The 24,643-nt window shown below is 46.9% G+C and overlaps 1 protein-coding gene across 8 annotated transcripts in view; it reads right to left on the minus strand.

Annotated features, from left to right (window-relative positions):
- Hlcs (holocarboxylase synthetase) overlaps nucleotides 1-24,643 on the minus strand; it is a 179,716-nt gene that overhangs the window by 93,011 nt on the left and 62,062 nt on the right. For all 8 annotated transcript variants that reach the window (XM_047563333.1, XM_047563332.1, XM_047563329.1 and 5 more), the window contains one exon: nucleotides 22,536-22,807. In XM_047563333.1, coding sequence (XP_047419289.1) covers nucleotides 22,536-22,807 — 272 coding nt within the window. The remainder of the gene's footprint in view (nucleotides 1-22,535; nucleotides 22,808-24,643) is intronic.

The raw sequence follows: 24,643 nt of genomic DNA on the forward strand, positions 1-24,643 counted from the left end.
CTACAAATATCTATGTTTAAGTTTTTATGTAGTTATCTGCCTTCTATTCCCTTGGGTAGATATCTAGGAGTAGAACTGCTAGATTACATGGCTAACTTTATGCGTAACCATTGGAAGCACTACCAGACTATTTTCCAAAGTGACTACACCATTTTCCATTTGCATGAAGTATATGAAAAGTTTCAATTTCTCCACGTCCTCGTCCACACTTCATATTGTCTTTTCATGTGCTTATTAGCAGATATTTTCCATCACAAAATTTACTAAGACTCTTTTCAAGAAGTCTTTCCAATGTCACATTCTGACTTATCAGTTCTGAAGTGCTCAGATCTGCTTCCCACCCTCCTGTGAGGTTGTGCACTTGTCTGTCCTGTAGCCTGCGACCATCCTGGCTCACAGGTGGCTAGGGAGCCATGCAGGGACCATCATCCCACTTCCAGACCTGGAAGGGGATTAGTGTGATTATACAGGAGGCTGGGAACTTTATTTTAAAGAGAAGTTCATTTGGTTCACAGTTCCGGAGGTTCAAGAGCAGGGTGCTAGCTCCTGCTCAGCTCTGGTGACAGTTTCATGGCAAATGACAGCACAGAGGGAACATGGGAGGGAAAGACCACATTGCCAGACAGGTGCCAGAGGGAGTTCAGAGGAGGAGCCAGTAACAACCTCCATGTGGCTCCGCCTCTTAAAGGTCCCATCCTCTTAAGATGGACACACTGAAGACCAAGCTCTCAGAGCCCAAACCCTTGGTGACACACTCAAACCACACCTGATACTGAGCAGAAGTGGACAGAAGAACCTCTACCTCCCACTCTGCGTCTGACCGTGAGTGCTTCCGCCAGGCCATGCCGCACCCCACTTACACGCTGGTTATTTCTAATTGCCATAAACTCCTCAGGTCCCATCAGCCAAAAATGGACATTCAGTGCACATCTCAGGGGCCCCCATGATCCTCTCAGGTACAACGCAGGACAAGGAAAACACGAGCCCCGTCTTCTGGGGACACGGTCCGCAGGAAACGCGTGAGAACAAGCCCAGGATGCCATGCAGCACAAGAGAGCATCACGGTCCTCTGAGGAGGGGGACGCCCTAGATCGAGGCTTCCAGAGCAGGACGCCGACAGCCGCCCATGGGGTGCGTCCGAGGGGAGGTGGTGGGGAAAGATCTGTGGGGGAGCAACACATTTGAAGGCGGGTTCCAGGAAATGGGGGAAATAAAATTGAAACAAAGAGAATAAGGGTCACTGCAGATTCAAGGATGGAAAGAAAAGTCAGGCCAGGTGTTGGTCAGTCTTCCTGACATGCTAAGGGCTGAGACTGCAGAGACCAGGAAAGGTAAGGCCTGAGTTGTTTTGTTTCATGCTGGGGATTGAACCCAGGGGCATTACCACTGAGCCACATCCCCAGCCCTTTTTATTTTTTATTTTGAAACAGGGTCTCATCAAGCAGCTTAGGGCCTAAGTTGCTGAGGCTGGCTTCAAACTTGCGATCCTCTTGCCTCAGCTTTCTGAGTCTCTGAGTGACAGACGTGCATGCACCACAGCGCCTGGCAAGACCTGTGAGTTTTTGAGAAAGGAAGGAGCATGATCAGCTATGCACTTAAAGAGCTCGCTCTGATAACGGTGTCTCTGAATACCATACAGATTGATTTTTATCAGTATGGTTATGAAAACTGAAAATTTCCATAAAGCAACACCTAAGATTTTCCAAGATTCTCTTTATATCATTTCTTCTTGGAAGTCTCGTTGCTGAAGACCCTACAGTCCTCTCAACCCCCTATGAGAGGGCTGAGAAATGCCACAAGGGTTCACGTGCCCCACAGCAGTGGTCTTCAAATCTTTGACTTGCAGACCTCCTAGAAGAACTGTGGAAAACTAGGGAAGTCTTTCACAGTTTTAGTTGACATGTACATTTTTTTTCCAGTCTAAGGACAGTTGCACAGAATGGAATATCTGCCATAGGATAGACATTAACATTTTTTAAAAAATTTTTAGATGTTGATGAACCTTTATTTTATTCATTTATTTATATGTGGTGCTGAGGATTGAACCCCGTGCCTCACACTTGCTAGGCAAGTGCTCTACCACTGAGCCACAACCCCAGCCCAAAGATTAACATTTTAAATAAAACTATTATACTATTCTTTTAATTGTATTCAAAGAGAAGTAACATAGAAATGTAGAAATGTACTACTCATCATCTACTTTAAAGTACATAAACAAACTCCTTCTTTAGTCAGAAATTTACCTTCTCTTTTTCTCCTTCAATAAAATTCCACTTCACCCCCAATTCCATCTTAACTCTGCTTGAAAGTCTTAACCTCCCTCTTCTATTCATTTACATTATATGTATGTAAAAAACCGAACATTTTAAATTGTTTTATTTCCTGTGACCAGTAAGTTCTAAGTGTTAAATATTCTTATTGTGAATTGATTCCAATTATTAAGAGTAGAGAGTTGCTCAAAATATAAATGTTTCCAAGGTTGATAAAAATACTAGAAAACTTGAAATCCACTGGGAATACATACTTAATTAGAAGAATGGGACTTTTTAAAGTGTACCCACGGATGAATATTACCTGTCATAGAATGAGACAGACATGGATCAGCTCTACCCTGCTTTGCATTTTGATAGATGTTAACACTGAGAAACGCTGTGCACAAACCTAAGTATAACAGAAGGCGTTTTACTATAGCAATGTCACTCGACACTCTAAACTCCTTCCAACATGTTTGCCAAAAATCACACCTTACCAATCATCAAAGTGTCTCTTTTAATGATCTGTCAGATGACAGATTAGTTAGATCTGCTTTCCATTTCATCAAAAGAATTGAAAGCTACCTGACATGCACAAGGAACTGCCACCCAGGGTCACCTGCTTACCTACACCGATATGCACACCATCCTTTCGTCTGCTATCTGGAGGCTGCTCCAGCTCAGAACTAGAGGAACAAGACTGTGTATGGGTGGAAAAGGACACTTGGGAAGGGGCGGTGGATAATAAAACTGGCTGACGCCCCCACTCTGGGCATCTGCTCAGGCAGATTACTTTTAGGAGACAGTCCACATGGAGGCTGAAGGTCTGAAACTACACTGCTCCCCACGCATGCTCCCTGTCTTGTGCCCGCTTAAAGACCCTGCTCCAGAGCAAGCCTGCAGACTCCTGGGCGACCGCGCTAGCTAGCTGGACCTTGAAAGCTGGGCTCCCCTCCTATTGATCAGAGAAAGGGGAGGGAAGCAGGAAAGAGAGGAACAGACAGATGATGTCAGAAAACAAGATAAAAGAACAGAAGATTAGCAACTAGAAGAAAGCTCTACAACTTGTATTGCTTGCCCCTCACGCGTACATCAAATTAGGATTGAACCCTAAATGCTGCTTCCCAGCTCCCACCCCCCCAAATGCATTCACAGAACCTCTTCAGTCTTTGTGCTCATTTTTTGTTGCTTCTCTCTCTCTCTCTCTCTCCCCCTCCCTCCCCACTCTCTTTTAAGCAGAAGGTCATCATTCCAACTCTGGTTTTTCCAAACAAATAGTAAAATGTGATAGAAACCCTGAACATTCCACGCCAGTGACCCTTACTATTCTGATATGGTCTAATAACTCAAAATTATTCCCTATCATACGCACTTTATATGACATCAGCTACCACACAAGTTTTTAATACACAGTAAGCAGGTGGCCCCAGCAATTCCTCTTATGTCTGACATCTGGTATTGTACTCCGTATAAGGTGCTGAGTCCGATTTTTTAATAAAAACATGGCCTGAGCTTGTAAAAGTTCAAGTAAAATATACCTTTAAAACTGCTGTATTTAATTTCCAGTCATGAAAGTCTAAAATTATTGTAAAATAATACTCAACTTTTTTCATAGATCCATTCAATGAAGCTTAAAACTACTTTCCTTCCAGAAGGGAAAAGAGCTTCGTAACTAACAGCTTCCTGAATTCACATGTGCTGTCTTACTTTTGTGAGTCTGAATTGTATAAATTTTATAACCTTTCAATCTGGACAAAATTAGTTTGGTTGGTAGTGCAAAGTAATAATACATTTCTGGACCAGGGTGGGGGAAGGGCAGAAATGCTAAAAATTACATCGATAATCTGAGATTTGGAGGAATTATTTTTTCAAAAATGAGATTTAGACCTAAAAAGAGGATACACACTAGGAGAGAAATATATCGGCCCATGCACACATAACATAATACTGTATTGTAACTGGAGAAGTGGCCGCGTTGGCTGTGATCACCCTTCACGTGTCATGGTGATGAAACTGTACAAAACAGCCCAGATCTCTGCAAGCTCAAAGGGCCAGATGCCTGCAAGATACACCTCGAAATCACACGTGGGCCAGAGGAGCTGCGGCATCAGCACCAAGTCCCCCCTGGCCTGAAGGGTGGAGCCTCCCTAATTAGAGGATGATCTTTGTGACTGAGCAAATCTGTGGCAGACACACAAGGATCACATTCCCTCGATCATAAATTCCTTAAAAGCCATCTTGCTCTAAAGCAGTTGGTTCTAAATCAAGAGGTAACTTTCATTTCCTTTAAATAATGCAGTTTCATCTTTAACCATCATCTTCCCCACAGATTTTAAATTGATACTAAATTGGGGAACTAAGTAGAAATAAATTAGTAGTAGATGCTGGCTATAAAACAAAGCCAAGAGCTTAAGTAGTTTAAAAAAAAAAAAAAGAGCATTCTGCTCCAATGAATCTATTCAATAATAAAGATTTCTCCGAAGGACTTCTATACCAGTGCTCGTTTCCCTTTTCGGAGGGAGTGGGGAATGGGGGATAGTCACCTCCCTTATCATCTTGACTAAAATTCAAAAACTCTGTCCAGGGACCCATGAGAGGAACAGGTTGTCCTGCAGCCCCAGTGACAAGGTGTCACTGGTGTAGCCACCGAGCCGGGGAGGCCTTTTGGCAAAGGCTGTCCACACTGAAGACACAGCTGGTGACCCTGCGTCCCAGGAGCACAGGGCCAGCCCTGTCACAGTGAGCGTGGCAGTGTTGCCTCTAAGGGTAAATTGGTGGAAACCAGCTGGCCACCCTTTAAGAAGGAAAAGCAGGCTGCTCTCGCTGTGCTGGGATATGCGCTAGAGTGATGGTGGGGCGTGGACAGAATGCGCGTCTGCAGTACAGAATAACGTGGCAGCAAAGCCAGCGTGCCCTGGAGTCGCCCCTCTCCTGCTCGGTGCCCTGCTTCCTCCTCCCGCCAGCTGACCGGGGTGCCACTCCACCTCAGCTGCCGCTGAGAGTCTGGGGCCTGTTTCTACTCTTCCTTCCTCCCTGCCGGCTGGACTAGCACCAGCAGACTGCCCAGAAGCCTGGCTCCCTGAATGACAGCACGGAGCACTGGGTCCCCACAGCCAAGACTGCTTGTCTGGGCTATCACACGAAGCCTTGCCTTTCTCCTCTAAGGACAAATCATTGTTGGGCCCCTTGCTACAAAAACACACGGGAGCATGCAGCTTTCACAAAAACTAGGTGGAAAAGTCTTGAGACAGACAGACGGCTCTCCCCACAGTGATCACAGGTAGGACTGAGGCTGGGAGGGTGGGGGTATGGAGACAGGAGGGGCGCACTTTAACCTGAGGGGTAATTTTTCATTTTACAAAAGGAAAATACATTCACACGTGACTTGTATAATTCAAAGCTAAAACCAATTTGTAGGATTTAATGATTTGAGTGCCAATTCCATTTTTCCTCTAAATTCTTCATTAAGCTCCTATTCTGATCCTAATGTAATGCTAATGGATACTTCCTTCCACAAAAGGTAAAGAAAATCATGACCAAAATGAAAATCTAATGGGAACAAAAAGGAGAGCAAGAGAGACCATCTGCCTGCCACTTGTGCTCTGGAGAAGGGGTCAAAATAACTGGCAGGCATGAGCAAAGAAGTTTGTCCCTGCCAGGCCACCACACGAGCTGGCAGAGCACCTCCACTGCAGGGTCTCCAGGACCTGCGGGCAGCCCACCCGCTCTAGTCCCAGAGAGAGTACTGCATGTGGCCAGGAGGCGGGTGAAGCGCCAAGGGGACCCAGCTCTGGCCCCAGAGGCCTGAGGCAGGCAGCAGCCCGTCCTCTCTCCACCCTGCACCTTCCCAAGGTGAAAAATCAAGACACCGCTGGGCCGTTTGCGTGCGAGCTCCTGGACTCGGGTCTCAGGACAGTCTTGGTTGGGAAAACTACAGCTCTTCTTTTAAGTGGCCTGAATGGATCCATTAGGAGAAGACACTGAATTCTAGATAAGTCCCTTTCAGTGACCTCATGATCCGCCAGTGAACAGACCTGTTTCAAACCTCGTTTCTTTCCTAAGGACACTGCGTTTTGTGATTTCAAAATGTCCTGTGAGCTGGGCCTGATGGCGCACGCCTGTAATCCCAGCAGCATGGGAGGCTGGGACAGGAGGATGACAAGTTCAAAGCCAGCCTCAGCAATGCAGTGAGGCCCTAAGCAACTCAGCGAGACCCCCTCTCTAAATTTAAAAATATATCTGAAAAAGGCTGGGGATGTGGCTCAGTGGTTAAGTACCCCTGGGTTCAATTCCCCAGTACCCTCCCCAAAAAAATGTCCTGTGAGAACACAAGACATGCTGAAGAAGTTTCATGATAGTCAGAGAAAAAAAAATTCTACCTTAGCCAATTTTCATCTTTACCAGACTCAGTCCCATTAAATTATCCACCCTATTAGAAATTTTATTTAAATCCCATGTCCTGATTTTGTTAATCCTTCATTTTAAATTGATTAATGTCCTTAATCTGGTGTTTATAACATCTGGGTTAAACCACGGAAACCGAGCATGACCTGAGGGATCAAATCCAGCCCCTCACTGAGAAAGCGAGAACAGAGGTCTCCCACCTAGGGCCCGTTTCTGAACAAGGGCGGACTGTGACATCTGGGGGATCCCAGACGGCTGCTTTGGAATCTCTGGGAGGGGAGCGGGGATGGAATCTGGAGAAACTTACCTTTAAAATAAAACCTGTGAACCTCAAACTGCAAAGAAGCTGAGCGGTTGTTCGCCACGATTTTACAGTTAATTCCACGGAAGCCACGAGTGCTTCCCATTTAGGAGACATCGGAAGCCGGTGGGGAAGGGCCGTGGCAGTGCCCCTCGGCACCCCTGTACTGCCAGCTGTCCCTCGGAGGAGCTGTGTGCAAGGGCCCTGCACCTCCCAGAACAGTCTCCCTCGTCCACACTTGGGGCTCCCCACTACCACCGCAAGGTGCAGCACGCACCGGCCAGAGGCTGGTCACAGTCTCGGCAAAGGGTCACACTCCTGGCTTCGGGCTGCTAGCTCCTCCTGTTCCTCCGGTGATTTCAGCGACCAGAGCACACTTTCCCTTCCGGCTCCTTAAACACCTTCCCATGTCACAGCTCCCTAGGGGACACGAGGCTACACAGGACCAGGGAGCCTCGGCATCCTCCCTCCGCCAGGCACTGGTGAATCTGCCAAATCTGGAAACAGGATTGTCACCCGGGCCTCCCTCCCGAGGCACAAGCTGCCCTGAAAGGACCGGCCCCATCTCAAGGGGCAGCTGGGCCAGGTCACAGGAGACAGAGCCGGAGGAGCAGTTCACAGGGAGGGTTCTCAGTCACACCCGAGCTGGAGGTCCCAGGGCCAGAGGAGAAAGCGTCCCAACCTCCCAGGCCCGGCACACCGGATCCAGGGACACGGGCAGGAGGGTTGAGAGGGTCTGGCACCCACCCCCTGCCCGGGCCCCCACGCCACCGCCAGAGCCCGCGGAGGCTCTTCGGAGCAATTATGGAGTGAAATTACATCAGAATATGCATTAATGAGAATATTTTCAACAATGAGAACACTGCTAATTACATGCTCTCTTTTTAACACGGGGTGGAATATTTTACAGCGGCCGGGGGACCGGCCGTGTGCCCGGCAGGGAGCCTCATATTCCGCACACACTTGTAAAGGCCTGACAGGAGGCTGCGCGATATGAGGTGTGAGAAATGAAAACTTTATGTGCATACAAATTTAGATTTTTAAAATATTTTCACTAGGGGCATAAATAAAGAGAAATTAGACCCCTGGGATTTCAAAGAACGTGAATACAGACTGCGGGTTTTGTTTTAAATTTTAGGACTTAGGGTCCCCAATACCTAAGAAGTAAATAACCCAGCGAGTTACCAGAAGTCACACTTCAGCCTCGTCTGTATACTCTGCACTTAATCTCAGCTACTTTGTCCACAAAAAGAGGGGAAAATGTGCATGCGTAAGAAAAAGATGAGGGGAGAAAAGGCAGCAAGGGAGGCCCCATCTCCTGCTCCTCACAAGGCCCCCGTCCCTGCCTTCACTACGAGGGGGAGCAGAAAAGTTTACAAGGATTCGATTTTTGTAAATTTTATTTTAAACACGCTACCAGGACTATTTAAGAACTTCCACGGAGATCTGCTGATTAGAAAAATATTGACCCACTCCAGCAAGGGTGGATCTTGGCATGAGCACCCGGCTTCCCGCCACCTCGACGCTAGCACTGATATTTTAAATACCCGACGGGGTACGCTTCACACCGTCTGTCCCTCCAGTCACTCACCTTACCGCTTTACGCATTTCCATGTTAACTGCAGATATTCCCCTTAATACCGCAGTCTGCACACTGAGCTGGAGTTCAGTGTTGCAGTTTCCACGTAAAACTGACCTGTAATGATGTCCCAGGATCTACTGGACTTGGACATATGTGAACACCCGTGTTATCAAAGTCTATCAAAATAAGAAAATTTTTTTTTTGTTTCGAGTTTGTGTTTGCCATACTGAGGACAAACCCATGGCCCCACACATGCTAGGCGAGTGCTCTACCACTGAGTCATGTCCCCTTAAATAAGAAACATGATATCACTCTGAGGAGTCTGGTGCCCCTTCCTGCTGGCTCCCAGCCCCGTCTCCACACACAACCATCTGATTTCCTTCAGCCATAGGTCAGATTTGTCTGTTTCAGAGCTTCAGAAAAGAGAATCATATGGTGGGTATTCTTTTGTGGAAGGTTTTTCTCTCTGCATGAAGTTTCTGGATTCATACAGGTTATCTACTGATCTCCTTCACTTTAGCAGATCCACACACACATGCAATTTGAAGAAGCGAGGTAGTACACGTACTTCAGATCCACTCAGTACTCGTCAGATGTCCTTCCTTCCTGGAGACCTGAGCTTCCCTCCCACGTGTCCCCTCACCCTTTGGAACTTGCCTCAGCATTTCTTTTCAACGGACACGCACTGTGACAAAACTGCCTCAATATCTTTTATCTACAAGAAAACAAAAATGCATCTGCCTTCACTGTGGAAGCACAGACTGTTGGGTATAAAATCTGGGTTGAAAAGTTTATTTTCTTTGATCCTTGTAAAAATATTGTTCTACTCTCTTCTGGCTCCTATAATTTCTCATGAGAAATTCAAACCATTGTATCATTATTCCTGCCTGTGAAGTACTGTTTTCCTCAGATTGCTTTCAGTGTTTTCTTTTTAGCTTTGGCCTTTAGCAGTTTGAATATGACGTGCCTAGGGTACTTTTGTTGTATTTACCCTGCTTTGTTTGCAGAACTTCTTGAACCTGTAAGTTTATATCTTTTGCCAAACTGGGGGGACACCTGGCCATCATTTCTTTCTGTCTCTCTTCTCCTTCTGGAACTCCAACTACACATGTATTAGACACTCGGGTTTCACCCCACAGGACCCTGAGGCTCTGTCTACTGTCTTAATCTTTTTCTCTCCTTTTCAGATTAGATAATTATTATTATTCTATTTGCAAGTTCACAGAAAGCATGGGAATGATATGATTACAGTCACTATTGCTGACACGTTCTGTCAACTGGGCAGAAACCAAAAGAAACAAGAAGTTTCAAACTTTCAAAGAAAATAGCACTGACCAGAGATGTCTTATCTCAGTTGAAATTCAGGGAACTGGGGTTGTGGCTCAGTGGTAGAGTGCTTACCTAGCATGTTTGAGGTACTGGGTTCAAATCGCAGCACTACATATAAATAAATGAATAAAATAAAGGCCTATCAACATCTAAAAAATTTTTTAAAAAGAAATTCAAGGAGATAAGGCAACTACTACTAACAAGCACCTACTAAAGGTCAGGAACTGTATCAGCACTTTCATACATATTTAATGGATTTAATCCAAATCACAGACCATTGATACAGGTATCACTGTCCCAATCACACATAACAGTCCAGAAGAAAAAATAAGCAAACTGCCCTAAAGCGAGCTCCAGAGCTGGACCTTTAACCTAGTACTCCCATTACAGTTCCTTCTACCACCACATCTCATTTCTAAAAATTAAGAGAATTACCAAGAATCAGACAAGTCCTCTAAACTGATTTTCCTTTGTAACAAGATCACAGAGGCTCACCAACTCACAAAGGGTTTAGGTCCTAACAAAGCTCTGTCAAGTCAGAACATCCTAAGTCAAACCTTCTTGAGTTGGGGCTGTAAGTCAGGGAACATCTTATGTAAGTAAATGCTGGAGGTCTGTGAGCAGCTGTGGAAGAACGGGGGAGACGGTAACAGGATTTCAGCAGAGCATTGGTAACAGGGACCAAGGACTAAGGTTCTGAACTTTTCGGGCTGCTCCCCCTCCTTATTCTTCTCGTGACTGAGGACTCTCAAGGTTTGGGAGCCACTCATACTTTGCACCAGAAAGAATGGAAAAGAAGCAGTGGGTAAAGTAAAACAAAGGCCCCTGGAGCAGCTTCTCAACTATGTCCCTAAGAACAGGTTCTTCTAAAAGAAGCTCCACATCAGAGTCGCAGAGTCCTGCTTTGCCACCTCTGAGTTTCTCGTATCACCTTTGTGGATGTCACCGAGAGTCAAAAAATCAAAATTATATTGCATTCTGCTTACATTTAGAAAAGAGAAGGCGGCATAGTTATTTTCGAACATAGAAAGGGTACTGAAAATGAGTAGAAAAGATTGCAAATAAAAACTCCAGGAAGCAGGGGAAAGCCAGAGCTTGTACAAATCTCCCACTGCAAACGACACACCAACGTCGCCAGCACACCGGGCCACCCCGAGTCCAGGCGCATCCTACCCAACAAGCCAAGCAAGCCACCAGAAAACTCCAAATTCTCAAAGGTCAGCCAGGACCCAGCCCAACACACCTCCACACCCGCCCCCACTCCCACCGCCCAACATTCCAGAGCACCAGGGTTCTGAGAACGGGGGTGGGGGGCATCCCCTGTCACCCTCACCTGCCTCCTGTCACCTGAAGTGACTCCAACAGATTTTTCTTTTCGGAAATCATAGCCCCTAACCGGAGATATCTGAATACCCTCTGGACAATCACCCATGACAATGGCCATTAGTTTAACAGGGACATGGAACCCACTCAAATGTCCCTGGTTCATTCATCACTACTCTTATTCCAGGGAGTCCAGACAGCTAGAACTCAAAGAGATCAAATTAAATCCCGCCGCCTTAGTCCTATTTGGAAGAAGGAAGGGCTTAAAAAGCAATCTAGCAGTCAGCCGGCCAGTCATTAAAATAAAACAATGGCTCTCAGGACAGTGGGTCCTGGGTGTCCCAGCCAGAAGGACCTTGAGCACCTGCTTGTCCAGTGGTCTTGACACCCAAATCTTAAGGCACCCATGTGCTCCTTTGTTTGAAAGGGTGTTTTATTGCTTTAAAAAAAATTAAGCCATAGACCTAATACAACCTTCATCTTATAGATGACCAAACAAACCCAGAGAGGTTGAGTGAGTCACTCAACATCACACAGCTGGTATATTGAAATGACAGGAGATTAGGTTACGGTCTAAGGTTTCCAGGTTGTTAACACTGCTACCTACAGCACAGTTTCATTTTTAGGTAAACTCTATACACATGTATTATCTAATTTTAAACTGTGAAAACTACATTAGCATCCAGGTGACCTCTGTCACCAAAGGCAAAGAAAAAGGTAGGCGCAGACCTTGCGGCCATCCTCCCCCTCTCATCCCACCCTCCCCCAGGCCGAGAAGCCTCTGCCAGGCGATGACCTCATCACTCTCCCGAGCACTAATTTGAATGCTCTTGTGGGAGAGTCAAACAAAAAGTGAAAATGATGAATGACTCCTTGTGCAATGCAGAAGGAATGTGGCGTCCGGGTCTCCAGCTGACGGTGCCCTTCCTGCAGAAACAGAACCTGCTTCTCTCCAGAACACAGAGCAGAAAAGAGGCATTTCAGAGCTTCAGGGCAGCGAGCGGCGGGCCAGACCTCGGGGCAGGTGATAGCAGATCACTCTCACCTCCAAAGCAGGGAGTGGTTTATGGGGAAGAGAAACAAATGTTCTAAATAAGTGTCAAAGTCGGGGGTAGGGGGACAGGAGAGGGGAAGAGGCTTAGTTAAGCAGAAGGAGAAACACCTGCCTGATGAGCCAACGCACTTTTTTACAGTTTCCCTACAACAGATCTGTCCAGCCTCAGCCTCTGTCTCCACGCCACATGTGCAGGTGCGCACCCCTCACCCAGAATGATCACCAACACCAAATCCTACGGCTACCTAATAAGCTTCAATTTAGAACCTACTGTTAACTCACAGACCATCTTTTGAAAATGCTGCCTTTTCTTATCATAAATTTCTTACTGCCCCAGACCCTTGGGACACAGTCTCCAGCTTTACTTTGACAGTCCCCACGAACGTGGCTGTCAGCAGTCTCCGTGCAGAGAGAGCACCGCTGCAGTCCCTCGCACACAGCAGACCAAGCCAAAGCTACTGACCACCCACTCTGTGCCACCAACCGTGCAAAGGCTTCACGTGGTGCTGCCCCTCGGACTTCTCAGCACGTGGCACGGCCACGAGAGGCCACTGCTACGGTGTGTCCATCAGAAGGTGAGAACTCACGGAGCCTGCGGGGGCCAGGAGACAAGGACACTCGCAGGCTGCGCGCCCAGTGGAAGCCAGATTTCTAGCAAGCTCCCTCTGGGTATACCAAAGTCCAGTCAGCGGGCCCAGTGCTACAGACCAAGTCCTCTGCACTCTGCACCACAGCGCAAGCGTTCCCAGCCGGCAGAGGGCTCAGCCACTTCCAGACCACAATCAACACCTCAGGCTTTTCCTCTAAGACAGACTGAATTACAGCAAAGAAAAATGTGGAGAAGTCCCTGCTGCTATCTTTGCCGACTGCCTTTTCTAATCTCAAGCCTGGCTTTAGTAACTCCTGTGGTCTCCTAAATGTAATGGAGGCATCTGACAAAACGAGTGTCTAATATAGTATACAACCAGGCAACTCTGCAGACTAATAAATACCTGAGGGGTTCAAAGAGATTCCAGAGAACAAAGCAATCTCCACCTGCATTTCTGACGGGCACAGGAGGTCTGAAGTCTCTGGATGATGCAGGTAATGCCAGGCACCTCCAAGGGACTCTGCAAACGTCCCAACAGCTGAGAGGTGGGCTCTTTGAGTCTGTGACTAACCTGAGAAAGTGGTGTGTTAAGACTGAAGCCAAGAGGCTGGGATGTGGCTCAGTGGTAGAGTACTTGCCTGGCAAGTGTGAGCACTGGGTTTTATTCTCAGCACCACATATAAATTAACAAAGTAAAGACCCATCAGCAACTAAAAAAACTGAAGCAAAGAGAATTTAATGAAAAAGAGAACTTGCTCCTTACATTGTAAGGAAAAGTCAAGCATGAACAATTGACTGTTTCTTCATTTTTCAGAAAAACATAGACTAAAAGAACACATTTTTGGCAAAACAGTAACCAGTGATGAACCCCTATGTGTCTCATGTGATGAGAAGAAACCGTCAAGATGAGCAGAGACTCCATCCCAAGAAAACGCTGATCCCAACCCTGAAGGCAGATCCCACCAATTTGTTTCAAGAACATACACAGCACTGCGGCTGAAGGTCAGAAAGCAAAATGGAATCACACAAGATTGAAATGCTGAGAGCTTAGTACCCATGAACTACGCACTGAGAGCTTAGCAGACATACTTCACCCGTCTTCACCCGACCCAGTGGGTGAGGTGGGGTGGGGGAGATCCAACTGCTTCTATTCCCTACTGGGCCAGAGAGTCTTAGTCCAGGGTCCTGCATACAATTGGTGCTCAAGAGAAATTAAGTTACTAAGTTTAAAAAGGAAAAGAAAAAAAAAGTGGGGCTGGGGTGTTGTGGCTCAGGGGCAGAGCGCTTCCCTAGCCCGTGTGAGGCACTGGGCTCAATTCTCAGCAGTTCATATAAATAAAATAAAGGTCCGCTGACCATTGAACAAATATTTTTTTAAAAAGCAGACTATTTCCAACTACATTATACAGATAAGGAAATGGATGTGAAAGGTTACCAATTCGTCCAGGGTTACTGGATTTAACACATGGTGGAACTAGAATTCCAACCCAGGGCAGCAGGAGCCCAGCCCAAGATCCAAGCCAGGAGGCAAGCCGAGATAATCTATCCTGGGCAATGTGCATAGTGAGCAACGGGCAAGGACCAGCTCCTACAAGCACTTCCCTGGATGGATATCCTGCCACATACTTACCATCTGCTATTTTTCCTGGTGCTTTAAAAATTCCCTCAAGAGAGTAAGAGTGCCACCACTAAGAACATTCGAACGATGGTGCTGGAGGTTTAGAAGAACTTCAGCTGTGTTTTGTTTTAATTGGTGACACTGGGGATGGAACCCATGGCCGTGCACATGCTAAGTAAGGCAAGCCCTCTACCACTGAACCACAACCCCAGCCTTTTTATTTTGAGACAGGGTCTTGCTAAGTTGCTGAGGTTGGCCTCACACTTGCAATCCTCCTGCCTTAGCCTCCAGAGCCGCTGGGATTAATTACAGCATCACCACAGCTGGTTTCAACTGTGTTTCAAGCATGCTGAGTCCTGCCATAGCTGGGCAGCTTGCCTCACCTGCTGGGGACCATGCCCACGCCTTGTTGGCTACACTTACCCGCACTCTCCATATCGTACAGCCTGGGCTGTCTCAGGATGTCCCCTAGTTAAACAGTGCTCAACTGCAGTGGGCTGAATGTGCCCCCACCAGCAGATGGCATGAGGAGGCGGGGCCCTGGGGAAGAGGTCATGAGGGAGGAACCCTCACGATGGCATTAGTACCCTTATAAAAGGGCCTCCGAGGACACTCTCCCCCTCTTGCCATGACTCGCAGATGTCATCAGTCTGCAGCCTGAAGAGGATCTGCACCAGGACCGGAGGAACCGTTTCTGTTATCAGCCTCCCAGAGGTGTTACTTTATTCCAGCAATAAGAACTGAGACCTCGACACTTGGAGAGAATCCCCAAGGTTCGTCTCCAATGAAGATGTCATCTACATAGAACTCGCTGCGACCTTCACAGGTGGTAAACATGCCAGAAGGGGTGCCCCGCTTTAAAAACTAATTGCAAAACGTAAAATTAAACCACCTAGAACACTAAAGATGAATGTGACGGCGTCTCTAAAATACAATAGGCCACCAAGTAACTCAGCTTCAGGAGTTCGGCATGTGAAAGGTTAACGTATTCAGGTGTTGAATTGGAACGACAAAATAAATTGGATGGAGAACTTGCCAGAATAACCCTTCAGTCATGACTGCTGCCAAAGTCAAAGGCCAGAATTATATTCTAGCTTTAATTTAGAAGTAAACATTAAAATAAAGGAAAACTCTCCGATCATTTTTCACTTTTAAAGTATTAAATTGGCCCATAAAAAAACCTCATGCTAATTATTCCAAAGCAATCAACTTCTTAAAAACCCTTTATTTCACAATTACACTAATACCCCATTAATTTGGGATACTTACCAACGTATTTACTCTTTTCTCATTACCTGTGTGCACATTAAGAGCACACGGATAAAACAATACAGGCATTAATATGTAAAACATCAACAAAAGCCATCTGGAAAGCTAATGAATAATCAAGGGATTTCAAATTAAACTACAGAATTTTCCCTTAGAATCTTTAGGACAACACTGTCAAGTCCAATCTATTCACTTCGCCTCCAGAATCAATTTTTCAAACTTTATGACAGGTCTAATCGCTTCCACCTGTGTCTCAGGCCTGACTCTTGAGTGGCATGCTACCAGCCAGGGTGGAAATGTAGACAAAGACCCGTATGAGGATCCGGCTGTTCCTCTACTGTGAGGTCACTCAGCCATTAAATTAGTTCCAGCACAATTTCTGTCCTCTCAGGCTTGGACTCTAGGGGAGGAGGGTGTGGAGGGGAGTGAGTTCATGGAGCGGAGTCAAAGAGAGGGAAAGGAGAGATGCTGGGACGGAGTCGATTCGCAAGCTGGGGGCTGAAGAGCGGGGCTGGCACAAACTCTGAAATCAAAACCCTCTTACCTAAATGGTGCCGGCCATTCTCCCCAGGGTGGCTCCTCCTCAGAAGACAGTTTCAGGCCATCTCACGGGCCTGTGTTCCTTTCCTTTCTCTTGGCTAATAGAGTCCACTGCCTCCCACACCATGTTGCCCCAGCTAACACGGGGCTGAGCCCCAACCTCCGGTCACCGCAGAGAGCGAGGCTGGCTGATGGCAGCTCTGACGTGGAGGCAGCGACGGGCCAGAGCTGTCGAGCTGCAGGTGCACGGGACCCTCCACTGTTCAGCGCCCCTGACCTCAGTGCTAAGGACAGCAGGGCCCAGGAGGGGACAGTCAAGGTCACGGGGCTAGAGACAGATCTTGGTTCCAGCCTTTTCCCCAGCAGGAAGGCAGGAGCGATGGCCAACACACAGTAACTGCACAAAAAGGACTCCCTGACCTGCCTGCCACTCTCCCTGCAGGTGCCATCTGCTGTGCCCACTTTCTGACCAAGAATGGGGTACATGACCTGGGGAACTTGCCATGCACCCGATGTGCCTCTGCAAATGTCTCACAAGGCAAGGATGGCACCTAATCCACCCTTACCTCTCTGTGCCTAGGACGGTGCCTGGCTGACCCCGGCAGAGCGGAAGGCAGGCTGAAGCCTGGAAAACCAAGGGACTTACACAATGATAAGGAAATAAACTTACTTCACAAGAAAATCTGTATTATTCCTAACAAATAAAAAAAGCCAACCCCTGGTCAGTTCATGTAACATGTCCAGGTCTGCAAAGGACATTAGAAGAAATAAGTCTGCATTCGTCTGGCTTGGCACACACTGTGGCTTCACGTGCAAACTGTTTTGATATCTGACAGAGACGTGGTATAAGTCATTCAAAAAGGGTTCCACGAGTCAAGTAAAAGATGATTCCAAAACCAACAATGACTCAGTTACCCCCATTCCTATGCTCCGTGGTCTGGCTCGTGCCATCTCCACGTCATCACCCATCACAAGATTAAACAGACTATGCTGGGCACCCCCCACACTAGGCAGAGTGAGCACCGGGTGCTGCCCTTCCAGCCGTGGTGATGGATTTGCAGAGGGCATCCACAGCCCCATGTAGATCCCCACCACCACCAAGAGCTCACATTTGCAAATGGCTCCCTGGCCTGCAGCTGCGGGATGTGACCATGGAACATAGGGACGTTCACTTGCCCAGACCCAGTTCTGAGCCCATGCCCCCAGGACTCTATCCAACCAGCTGAGCTAACGACCTGGAAAAACCGACCAGGAAACAGTGCAGGAAGAAAAATAAAGGCCTCTCAAGTCAAACAAAGCCAGCAATGCACAAAGCATGGGGTCCCGAATAAGCTACCCTGGCCGCGGAGTGGGAGGAGCATTTCATGGCCAGGAAGATAAGCCAGAGAAGACTGGGCGAGGATAAAGCATGACATGGCCTCTTCGAAGCCCAGGAGCTGGGCGGCTCGGCACTGCAGGCTGCTGGGGCGCAGCACTCACGAGCCTGCGTTTTGCTCTTTGCTTTTGGAGCCGGGAGTCACAGGCCCTCCAACTGCCTTGATTTTTTTATCAGTAAGCAACTCCTGAATTTCTCCCTGCCACTCCCTCTCCTGAATCACCAACGTGTTGGTGGCAGTGGCTCAGGGCTTCAAGATGAGCCTTGATGTCATACCCAGAGAACAAACGGAAGCCGCCAATGTCTACTGCAGCACCACGGCAGTTGCGCTGGATTTGTAATTGAAGAAGAAAAAGAGATGCTCAGCAAGTATTTGTCAGATGAGAAATTTCCAAATCCTCCTGGATTTATGAAAACATAAGAAAGAGGCCTCTAATGACCTTAAGGAAGCAGTGGAACAAAACTAGTGTTACGCGCCAAATCACTATCTTCACCTATCACTGTGCATCTGACAGGCCCTGCAGACCTTCCAGGTCTCCGCCCAATTCTCTTAGTGGTCTGAAGAACTCAAAGTTCGTGCCTGAGACAAAGGCTTCTAACTGTCCCGTGGTGTCCACCTCACTCCTCTTTGGCAACAGAAGCCTGATGTTCAGCTGGACTCAAGGACATCTCGTATACAGACCACATCTGTTTCCTGGTCTTTTGTGCATGCAGGTCGTATGACTAGGTCCTGGTACATAAGCAAACAGGTCATGCGCAGTTTCTGGCAAGAGTCCATAAAGGACAGGCACCCAGACGTCTTTACTGTCCTCCCACTTATTGCTGCAGTGAGGACACCAGTGCTGGGGTCGCCATCCTGGACCACGCACTGAAGGTGCAGAGCGACTCAGTGGGGTCCCTGGTGCCGTGGGTCAACACGTACCCCTGGGCTGCCCATCACAGCCTAGCTCATCAACAGGAGAGAGAAACAAACTTCATGTTTAAGTTACTTTCATCTTAGGATCTCTGTCTCATACGGCTGAACCTAATCCTAACTGACAGGTACCTAATCCTAGAAAATGGTACCTGAATGGGATGCACTAAGTCCTAGACCTTGTGCATGCCACCAGAAACAAGGCCTAAAAGTGCAGCCTGATATGAAGGGGCTTGAAAGGGGGTGACTGGGAAGGGTACAAGTCTCAGGTTACCACTGGTCACTGCTGTCCGGCAGCAGCAGGGCTTCTGAGCAAGTACTGGCTTCTGAATCTCAGGAGGTAGACCAGGTGTCTGTTAGCAGCTGACTTACTGCAAGAAATAGCTCTGAAAAATCTTCTGACCTCTGTAAAGTCTAAAAAGAGAAATGACCTTCAACTAGACTTATCCAGTCTCCAAAAAAATGGAAAGAACTATGGGTTTGATGAGGAAGGAGGTCTCTGTCTGCAACCTGCAGTCTAAGTTGGAGCCTCCAGGGCTATGGACAGCCCACCAGGAGGGAGGAGTGAACCTCTACCACAGAGAGCCCAGGAGTCTGCCCAGGAAACCATTTAGAGCCTGGCCTCTCGCCCAAGCCCACAGTTTCACTGGGCCCAAGGAAGCCGCCATTAAATAGGGAAAGGAGGGGAGAGCAGAGAACAGAGGACTTTAAGAGCCCCGAGTTCTTAACTGTCTTTCTGACAATATCTTTGATGGCTACTTGCAAGGACCAATGAGAAGCGAACAGTGAGAGACCTGCAGAAGCCCTGAAGACCTATCTCCACAGAACCCAGGAGGCTGGCCTATGAAAATCTGTGACCCTTCAGTCCTCAAAACAATTCCCAGACCCTGACCCTCCAGGAAGTGACTGTCAGAAGCCCATCCTCTCTAGTGTCCATCTCAGATGTAGCACAGGGAAGACCCTCCCAGAAAACAAGACCACCACCCCAAAGGACGCCAGGCAAGAAAGCTGTTCTGGAAGGCAGGCCCTGGACTGCCAGACGGCAACCAGAGACCCTATGAACCTCAGTGCAGGGGGCCCTGGGGATCAACGGGCCCTATTTCCACCATGGCAGCTGGGGGCACAGAGCTTGTCTGCGTTGTTGCTGATGCTGCTTATGGCGCTGGGGGTTGAACTCAGGGCTACATGTAGCAGGCAAGTGCTCTACCACTGAGCTACCTCCCCACCAGGCTCATCTCTCACAGAGTGCCAGGCCTCAGCAAGCCACACCCAGCTGAGAGAAGACTGTACCTCTCTGTATCCTGAACCTGACCAAGAGAGTGTCTTCCCAGAGTTTTCTGTGGAGGAGGAGGAAGAGGCACATGGGTTTCTGGAACTATGACAGACAGCATTGGTGGTTCCCACTATGTGATTCCTCCTCCTTCCAGAATAGAACTCCAAGTCTTTAGCTAACACATGTTCCAAGGTGAAGGGAGGCTCAAAAGAGAAAACAGATTTTAAGAAATTTATAATAAAGACCAACATCTAATTTCCTTTCTCCAGCCCATTAGGAAAAAAAATTGTTCAATAGCCACTGAAGTGATACACATAGAGAAATAAGCATTGAAGGAACCCAGTCTTCTTGGTCCATCAAAATGTCATATACGATGCAGAGTACCACACATTTTTATAAATATTCAGAAACAGGAACAATCCCACATCAGCAAATTCTGCTACCCAGCATTCTGTCTATGCAGTGCTGTGACAGTGGCCTTTAGCCCTCCCTAGGGATGGCCAGGAAGCACTAAAAGAACATGTCTGAGATCTACCAACAGATGGAAAGCACATAAAAAAAGAAGGGGAGGCTTCTAACACACTTGTGCAACTGAACACGACACTAGTGCTGGGAAGAGTTCTGGTCGCCTTCTTGGCGCACAACTATTTCATTTCTCTCTCTCATGGTCCCCTGTGGGCAATTCTGGGTCCTCTGGGTGGCAGGAGGCCTCCTCAGGTAGCTCCTCCCAACACAGCCGCAGCACCCCGGGAACCTCCTACCAGCTCACTGCCTCCATGGGCTTCTGGGAGGGATTTTCCCGAGAGTATAAGGAAGAGCCCACGCAGGCAGCGGAGGGAGGGTAGCTATGGCAGTCACAGCTGCCGGCAACCACTCGGCATCTCCCTGAGCAAGCTAAGAGTCAAAGCCATTTCACTCTCTAGCTTCTGCAGAGACCAGACAAGAAGAAAAACAAGGATTCCCAAATACCCTGGGCAAAACTAAAACATTTTTCTCTTTTGTAAAGATGAAAACTCTCAATCCTACGGAGGTTCCATTTTCAGTAGTAAAAAGCTCAACTACACAGCATCAGCATCTGTCACACATGTTTACAGACTCATGTTGTTGGGACAGAATCTTTTTATTGGTTCTTTCCGGTTACACATGACGGTAGACTCCATTTTGACATGATTATACAGTCATGGAATATATCTTGCTCTGATTCAGACCCCAGGAGAGGTACTGGGCAGAATTTTTTTTTTTAAAGTTCAATACTGAAAAGAACTCACTGATACTCAAGAATCTTAGAGAGTTGTAGTCACATGGCTGTTTTTATCCTAAAACACAATGTGGACAGCAGGTAACGAAGCCCAACATCTGTTGCATGGCACCCAGCAGCAGGACGCCCACTGCCCTCTGACCAATGCACCATGGCACAAGCTCCGTGACCACACTTCCCACGGTTTAGGATCGTCCCACGTTAGACTCCTCGCTATTATCCAAGAAACAATGAAAATGTCTGGAAGTATCCACAGTGTTCTTTCTGAACTTTGTCTCCCCAAATCTGCTGTTTAGTAACAGGCATGCTCTTTTATTTAGAAACCTAATTATCACAGGTCACCCCTCCAGAGAGTATGGCCTTCACTTGAGCAGCAGAGGATTCTCCCAGGGTGTGTTCCATCCCAGAGCAATGGGAGTGGCAGGAGGGCCAGGGACACCAGATAGTTCTGACAACACAAGTTAACTCAGCAAACAAAAATGGAACACGCTCACATCGCCCTGCCCGCCCCCTCAATCCGCCTACTTCCTCTCCACACAGCAAAACAGCACTTCTGTTGATGTATCATTACATTCCAGAAATTATTAAGAACAAAGGCAAAAATATTTCCCTAGATTGAATTACATCTCTGTCTAATCATGAAGGCCCAGAAACTGCGCACCCAGTTGTTCTAGGAAGCTTACAGTCCTTGGATTTTGGTCCTGCACTGAGGGAAGATACTTTTCTTATTCCCTCGCTCTACAGCCCAACTTTTAAGTTAAAATAGTATTAATTAATACCGACCAGTGGGAAGTTTTTTAAAAAGTCCTTTTTTTCCATGTTTTAATCTTGAATCAAAGTCCACAGAACAGAAAGAATAAAAAGAAAGCCTTGCAATAAAGCAAACTTCAAACATCCAAATGGGATTATGGAGTGCTTGAAAAATGCACTGGATAGGAAAATACCAGAACCGTTTTTAAAATACAAAGCTCCAACTTATTTCAGTTTAACCCAGCTTAGGTGTCACTCAAATTTGCTATCCTAATGCCCCTGCAAAAATCCTAAATTAAATGTTCTACACTGATTATAACCACATAGAAGTTAAACGGTAACCTGAGTAATAACACCACCTGTTAAATGCTTTTTTTATAATGTTCTTTTCTCCAAGGACATTCTGAAAGTCCTGATTAAAGGAAGCAAGACACAGACACAAATCACACACACACACACACACACACACACCCAACACACCCCCCCCAAATTCTGTAAAACACAGAACTCTGATCCAACAATATCACTAAACTTCTATTGCTACATTTTAGCTCTCCTCAGACAGGAGCAGGTCTACCTTGCTAACAGGTTTATTGAACTGTATCATGTGCAACTACGCCCCCCCCCCCTCACACCACACCCCTCCCCGGGCCACCACACGAGGCTTCCCTGGAGCAGGTGCCAAGGAGGTCCAGGCACACTTACCCATCCAGGAGATTCATGGTCGTGGGGGTCACTTCAGCAAACAGAATTATTTTTCCAAGCTGCTGGGTCTGCAGATTTTGTCGATAGATCTCCAAGTTAAAATGCTCTGATGAGAAGGCTTCTGCATCAGTAATCACAGGTATAGAAGATGGGCTAATTTCTAATTCTGACGCGTAAGATGAAACAAATTTAAGGGAGAGCTTGCTGGATTTTATTACTCCTTCAGGATCCACATGTCTCCCAAGCCACTGCATAATCGGATCCCGGATTTCCTGTGTCATAAAAAGAAGGAATGAAAATGTTGTAATTTGTTATTTCATTAGATGATGGTAGTTTTTCCTAAAAATGCCATTTGGGTAATATAAGTACTTCCTGATTCATGACCAATAAGAACTAGATTAACATATTCTGTACATCTAAACTACTATTCCATATGATAAAAATATACACTAAGTGCTTTGTTTGGATTTTTGTCCTCCAGAATTCATATGTTGGAAATCTAATATCCAAATTCATATATTAATGGCATTTGGAGGTGGGACCTTTGGGAGGCGACTGGGTCATGGGAGCTCTGCCCTCAGGAATGGATTCATCCATTAATAGGTGAGTGGGTGACTGAGGGAGAGGGTTAGTTACCACAAGAGTGGGTCTGTTACAAAAGCCAGTTTGGCCACCCTTTGCAAAACCCTTGCCATGTGAAGCCCTGCACTGTCTCTGCCTGCAGAGAGCTCCCACGGGTGCAAAGACCTCTAGATGTGGCCCGTCAAATGTAGACTCCCAGCCTCCAGAACTGTAAGAAATTAATTTCTTTTCAGTCTTGGGCATTCAGTTAAGCAACAGAAAATGGACTAAGACACTGAGTATGCTCATACTATAAAAATAAACTTCAGAAACCAGGATCCACGGAAATAAGGTCAGTATACGTCCCATCCTGGTTACACTTCAGCAGTCACTTTCACCTCCAGCGTTCAGAAGTAACTCACTAGTCCTCGGTGCATCTAGAAAGTATTTGTATCTTTATACTTTTGCCCCACGTGAAATTCATTATCCTCTCTGGGAAGCAAACCAACAAACCCCTAGGTAGAAGAAGTCACAGAAGGCAAAGTACTAAGACACCAGACCACCAACCTCAGCCCCTAGAGGACCCCTCTTTCCTCTTGTGAACACAAGTGGAACACTGGTCACCAACAAGTAAGAAACAAATTTCCACACAGGGAAAATAATGTTTTCTCCAAGTGCAAATCCAGAGAAGGGGAGGAAGGCAGAACCCAGAAGAGACATCATCTAACCCAGACACAGGGCTTTCTATTCTATCCCTGCAATCACAGTGGTCTTGGAGCTTGGAGGAGGCTCCCCTACCCGACTCCAAACCTCAGAGGTCATCAGGACTTGCACAAAACAGATGCAGGCTCTTAGGGCATCCTCACACAAACACCAGGCATTTCAAAAGAAAAAAACATATCCTTCTCGTTAATGTCAAGAGTGTATCCCAAACTCTCTATGGCCACAGAGAAGCAGCTTCAAAACTGAAATTTAATTTAAACAAATTCAGTTGATTTTCCCTCCTTGGGAGCTGGGATCAAATCCAGGGCCTTTGCAAATGCTCTATCACTAAGCTACATCCCCAGCCCCAGCTGATCTATCTTTAAAACTTACTGCCTATTTGCCAAAAACACAGAAGAGAGAGAAACAGGTGAAATTATTTCAAAAGGAAGCAACCAGAAGAAATCCAGAAAATGAGACAGGTCAGCTGGGCTGGACTCTTCAACAAGTTGATGTCAGGAGGGAAAGGAGGTGTGGTGCAGAAACACAGGGGGTCCCATCTAGATCAGAAGGGACCAGAAAGACATGAGGAAACAAAAGTTATTCTTAATTGATTCTGGTTCCAATCAACTAGCTGGAAAAGGCTCTGGGAGACCACCAGGAGTCTGAATAGGGACGGGAGGCACTCCTGTCCCTTCAACAGGTGTGATAGGGACACTGCTGTGGCATAAGAAGACATCCTTGATTTTTTTAAATATGTGTGTGTCATAATATTCATAATTTACTGCCAAACAGATGAAGCCAGCGAGGCCAGTGCGAGTCACTGTTGAGCACCGGTGACAGGT

The sequence above is a fragment of the Sciurus carolinensis genome, chromosome 9 (genome assembly GCF_902686445.1).
Source record: "Sciurus carolinensis chromosome 9, mSciCar1.2, whole genome shotgun sequence".
Taxonomy (NCBI): Eukaryota; Metazoa; Chordata; class Mammalia; order Rodentia; family Sciuridae; genus Sciurus; species Sciurus carolinensis.